A 5907-nucleotide genomic window follows, 5' to 3' on the forward strand; every position below is an offset into this window, starting at 1 on the left:
GTCCCGGCGGTGTTGTTTCTCCCCGTGTGAGGCCCATGGGGCTGTTGTCGCCACATCCCACTGAAGGGGTCTCTTTGCAAGCACGGGCACGCGTCGAGCTGAGCGTCGTCCCGGGTCTTGGCCGGAATCGTGTGCTGTAGCCTGGGGGGGAAAAGCGGTCCAGCAGCGGCCCGGTGTTCGCTTGAGCGGCAGGAAACGTCCGGTCCTCTCTTTTCCTGCAGAAATTCGGCACTGGATGGGCCACTGGTGCGGGATTACTATTAATTCAGCATCCTGTGAGGAGTCAGAAACCATAAATACCAATAAATACCATAAATATTGCAACAGATGGCAACCAAAACTAGATGTGCAATACTTCAAAGGGTCATTAGGAAACAAGGCCTTTGACCTTGGCCGTCTGTATTTTGTGGCTTTTGTTAAGTGCACATGCCTGCTGATGCCTGTGAAATTGGACATCCAAAATGTGTCCTCTGTGCAAAAAGCCACCTCTGTGTAAATACAGGCTAAGGCCAAAGATTTGCTTTGGCCTTAGTTTTTCTACTGTTATTTGAGAGGTGAGTAGCATGTTCCAGGTTATTGAAGCAGCTGAGAAATAAGCATATTCTGGGGCTTCTGAAGGGGCTTACATGAATAGAAATACTGTCCTGGACCAGCCTTTGGGAAACAGTCAGTGAAGGGCAGGGATACAGACTTTAGAAGCCTTGTGCTGGAAGAAATCAGTCTTTTCCCAAGTGCTCATGTCTTCTTTCTTTTGCCAACAATATGTAATTTACTAATATTGATGCAAGACTGCAACTAGAAAACACCTTGCAGTAGTGCGGGTTGGTCGGGTAAGGGTAATGCAGGCAGCTGTTGATGTCGCCTCTGTTTTGGTGGCATTGGCAGCCTCACGTTTTACTAATGTGTTTAGCTGACTCTATTGCTTTGACTTTTCGCATCCTGCTGCTGGCTTCCTGAGGAAGGGGTATGAGAGAAGGAAAGTCTTGTTTTATCATGAGCTTATAATTAAACAATTGAGCGTGGTGAATAAAAGACATGTCACGGTCTGTCGCACTGCTGCAATGAGTTGCAGCAAGTAATGCCCACAAGAGCTATTTCCAAAGAAAAAAGTCACAAGATACTTTTGTAGTGGAGATCACAAAGTACCCCCTGCTCCCAGCCCCCAGTAAAAGAATGTGATTTTTCCCAATGTTGTCTCTCAGGTACTCGCATTCCTTGCTACAGGGCCCAGACAAGATAATAGTGTCTTCTATGAAATTCGCACGTACGATATTAAGCCATCGAAGATGAAGGAGTTTGGGGAGATGATCAACAAGTACTTTCACCTTCGCACAGCTCTCTCGGAGGTGGTGGGAATCTGGTCTGCAGAGCTGGGAGCGATGAATAAAGTGATCCACATTTGGAAGTATGGTACGCTCAGCATCCCTTTGCACTGTTCTGTTCTGTCTGTGCTCCCTGTCTCCTAGGCAAGAAGGTGAGGAGAATACTTGTGCAACTTCTACTTGTTGCCCTTACTGTAAGAAAGTGTCCCACAAAAATATTTGTTCCTGTACTGATTACCGAAAATAATGCTGCGGAGCCTGTAAGGACAGTTTTGACATGTTGGGATGACAGAGTTGCAGCTGTTCTTAAGCAGCAACCTCTGGTCGAAACAGGTATGATGGAGGAACTGCAGCAGAGTGCTCATTTTCCTGGTAAATGTTCTTAACTTAGGGCCAGTTCCTGAACAGCAGATGTTTTCAGAATTTCAAAATGGATGTAAAAAATCCTTATTATCCTTAATAAGAATACATGTAAGTGCAGACAACCTATGTGCAGTCCATGTATGTTTATATGCATGTATAATTGCTGTCAAATCTTAGTTCAGTGTAACAGTCACTCCCCTACAGTAATGAGCTTGCAGTCTACGTGCTTAAACTCCTTCTGCAGCTGCACTGTGGTGAGGTGAAAGCCATCCACCAGCTCTGACTTACCAAGCGCACAGTGTTTCGTTATTGCATCAGCCTTGGTAGCAACAGGCTTCTTTGCAGTATAATAAACCTTATATGTTGTTGGATTCGTTGCTGACCTGGAAGTTGCTGGTGAGCCAAGACAAGCTACAGTTGTACCACAAACTAGGTGTGCTGGCCATGCTCTTTGTGGAGCTCAAGGGAACTTGCTACTTGGGTTACAGTTAGATGAGAGGACACGCAGGTATCGTTTCTTTGCACATCTGCTGGTCCAGGGTGAATCTGTATGCTGAGGCAGATGATAGTTTTGTTTCTGAGGTCCTCAGCCTGCTCATTGAAATCCAGCATGTTCACAGTACCTGTTTAGAATAAAGGGTCCTGGAAAGGTGAAGGGACCAGCTGTCTGTCAATGGAAATTTTGTAAGTTTTCATGCATCTGTGAGTAATAAATTGTACTGGTTCTCTACCTTTTTAGCCTTGGCTATTATATGTATCTCTAAAAAAAAAAAAAAAAAAACCCAACATTTTTTTAATAATCTGTGAGAAACTTTTAACGTTAAAAAGTAAGGAAAAATCTGCAATTTTTATTTGTTTCCTGATGGTGCTTACATGTGCAAATGACAACATCCTTTCTCCTTGATTCAGCAGACCTCTGCTGATATCTTTGTAGTAGTTAAAAATAGTTGGTATATTTTTCTCTTAGTCCCAAGATACTGGTATTTCTTCAGGCTCTTCCTGTTTTCTCAGATGCTGGATTTTTCTCTTGTATTATTGAAAGCTGTCTGCATAAACACCCTGCTTAAAATGCCACTGCAGCCTAACCAGCTGAAATTCAGACACTGTTAACTCAGTGGATTTGTTTTTAATTAAGAAGAAAAAAGAGGAAATGTTTAGATTTTGGGCACTTAATAACTGTTAATGTAGCTGGACAAACGAAAATTACATCTATGTGTGTAATTTTTATTTCATTTTGAATACGCCAAAACTCATATTTTTCTTAGTTTTCTCTTGGTCAACTAATATTCCTTCTGAATTTTGTTTTCTACTTTGCTTCCACATCCACTGTGCTTTCTCCAAATGTCCTTATCCTTGGTAACTGTTGCCACATCCAGTAATCCGTGCAGATGCCGTATGTGTATCTTAAGAGTAACATTGCTTAATGTATTTGAACTTACTTTATAAACTTTATTGGAAAGTTTGTTTTGGCTTGAAACCATTTAAATCTGGGTGCTAAAGCAGAGATTTCTGCAGAATTTGAAGGATCTGCTTCCAGCTAATGCGCTGTTTAAAAATACCAGTTTCAAATTTATGGAAGCGCGGCTTGCTGCCTTGTAATTACACATTTCAATGGAGCCTGTTGTAACATGAAGTGCATTTTTCATTGTTTTTTTCCCTTGGGTTTTTGTTTCCTTTCTTACAGATAACTTTGCCCACAGAGCAGCAGTCCGGCGTGCAGTGGCCGACGACAAAGACTGGCAGGGAAAATTCATCTCTCCAGCTCTCCCCTTGGTAGAAAAGCAGCACAATGAGGTTGCTTATTTGGTACCGTGGTGTCAGCTTGGGAAGCCTCCAAAAGAAGGGGGTGAGCTTGTGTTCTCTTTTGCTGAGTGAAGTTACTGATGCTGACAGATTAACAAAAAATGGCTTAAAGTTTAAACCAGGTATTACGTGGTTCTATAACCCTTTGTGTAACAAGTGCACAAGTTTCACACCCATGTGGAAGAGGTGATATAACACAGATGAGGGGCAAAGGTTTTGAGAAGGATTTTGTGCTGACTTCCATTAATTACTGAGTAGAGCCCTGATCAGGGAGGTTGCTCAGAGGTGGGTGGTTCACTCTTGCTGAGTGAACATGTGAAATGTCATTGCCGTAGTAGTGGTCAGAGCAGTCATCCCAGACCTGCTTTGAGCATCCATCAGTGAGAGGGCATTTCATGGAGACACTAAAGATGATTGTTCTCTTTCACAGAGGTTTTTCACTTTATTGATTGACTTTGATGTTATTCCTGCTTTCGCCTAATAGTTTTAAGAGAAAAACAAAAAAAAATCCCTGCTTCTTAAAGATGTGTGCAAGTCAAGCATAGTTTGTAACAATCATAGATTAGGCATAAATGTCCTTTCCATATATATATTGATTCTCTCTGTGGTAAATGTGGTATTAATAGTATTGACTGTTTCCCAATATATGAACAATTGCACTCAAAGGGGTTTATAATATCATAAACTACTTCAATGCCAGGAAACATTGCCAGCCTTAAAAAAGGCCACCTCGCATTGTTCAGTCAGCTGTCCAAATCCTACAAACATGTATGAGTACTTGTGATATTGCAAAGTAGTCTGTGTTTTCCCAGGTAACACTGAATATTGCTAACTTGGGCTCAATGTGAAGATTTCTGTTCCTTAGCATCCCAGTACTTATGCTTGCACTTGAACTAGCTCCAGTCCGCAAGCCTGTGTTCTTGTGAGCCCCTGAAAGCTGTGAGATGTTGTGCGTGCTGGGAGGAAGGGGCAGTTTCATGTCCTGCTGACCCCAAACAGCAGTACTGAATTGCAGTACTGGTTTCACAGTAACTTTGTCATGGCCATAAACTGAGAAACAGCGTATTATGTATTTCCTTCCTTGAGGGCATCCTTGCCTTTTTTTCTAGGGGTGTATGAATGGGTTACTTTCCAGATGAAGCCTGGTGGGCCAGCATTGTGGGGTGAAGCATTCCAAGCTGCAGTCAACGCTCACATCAGTACAGGTTACACCAAACTGATTGGTGTTTTCCACACAGAGTACGGATTACTTAACACAGGTACGACTCAATTTCTGATACCGACTGGCATGGGAAGGGGTGGAGGGAGAGGGGCAAGCCCTCATCCTGGATCAGGATTGGCTGGCTTGATGAAAATGTTGGCGTGGATCACCAGAGTCCTCTAAACAGTCCTTGAACCCATCTTTGTGTATTGGGTTATAAGCCAGGTGCTGCCATTTTAGAGGACTCTCAGATCTGATATTAGAGTCAAACCTTTTAAAGGCAAAGGATCATCCCACCACATACTTGCCTGGAGAACTCTTTCTGCTACCTGCAAGGCACTTGGCTGGTGAAGGCAGACTGTTAGTACCTTTTGTGTTGCAGCATAACAGCATTCAGCTGACTGTGTACTTTCCTCAGTCCATGTGATGTGGTGGAACGAGACTGCAGATCACCGGGCAGCAGGAAGGCACAGAGCTCATGAAGACGCCAGAGTGGTAGGAGCTGGTAAGAGATGAATGATCCAGAGAACTCATTAGTGCTACCTGCATGCATACTGAGTATTGTTTCTCATTGGATTGCTGTCTTAATTAAACATGTGTTTAATTTCAGTGCGGGACAGTGTCAGATTCTTGGAGTCCCAGCAAAATATGCTCCTGATGCCTCTGCCATGCTCGCCACTGAAGTAACCTTCTTCTAAAGATGCAACTGATGGCAGAAAGGACGAGACAGAAGTGCTGTCAGGAAGTGCTATAACACGGATTGTTACACCCTCATGACTTCAGCTATTCTTCAATTTACAGTAAATGGATGCAAAATGTTCATTGCTACCAGCGTAAATCAGTAAAATTTTGCATCCTGATAGCAGTGGCTGAGTTTATGGTGATATCCTGCCTCCCCAGGAAACAGAATTCGAGCCCTATCACTTATGGCATGAACCACACTTCACCTGCCTTATTTTCATTCCCTAGTTTTTAATACTTTTCTGCATAGGTAGATCGCTTACCAAACCTTTGTAAGTTAAGTGCTCTTTTCTGTTGCAGCTCAGAGCTGATACCATTTTCATAATGTACTTCAGTGACCCTTGTAATTACCACATCTTGGCTATTGCATACTGGGTTAAGAAGGAATGCCTCCACATATCTGTTACCCAGTTATGTTTTAATCAGGCTCCTTACTGGGATACTTTGTATTAATTCCGAATCATGAAAAACATCAAT

General features: G+C 42.8%; 1 protein-coding gene across 1 annotated transcript; it reads left to right on the forward strand.

Moving 5' to 3' along the window:
- Window positions 1-1190: 1190 nt before the first annotated feature.
- NIPSNAP3A (nipsnap homolog 3A (C. elegans)) lies at window positions 1191-5376 on the forward strand. The gene is made up of 5 exons (XM_010016116.1): window positions 1191-1410; window positions 3370-3531; window positions 4598-4747; window positions 5108-5194; window positions 5300-5376. Exons 1-5 carry the CDS (start codon window positions 1287-1289, stop codon window positions 5374-5376), a joined length of 600 nt encoding a protein of 199 aa, XP_010014418.1. The 5' UTR covers window positions 1191-1286.
- Window positions 5377-5907: the final 531 nt, after the last annotated feature.

This window comes from Nestor notabilis, unplaced genomic scaffold (assembly GCF_000696875.1).
Source record: "Nestor notabilis isolate BGI_N333 unplaced genomic scaffold, ASM69687v1 scaffold14470, whole genome shotgun sequence".
In the NCBI taxonomy this organism is placed as follows: Eukaryota; Metazoa; Chordata; class Aves; order Psittaciformes; family Psittacidae; genus Nestor; species Nestor notabilis.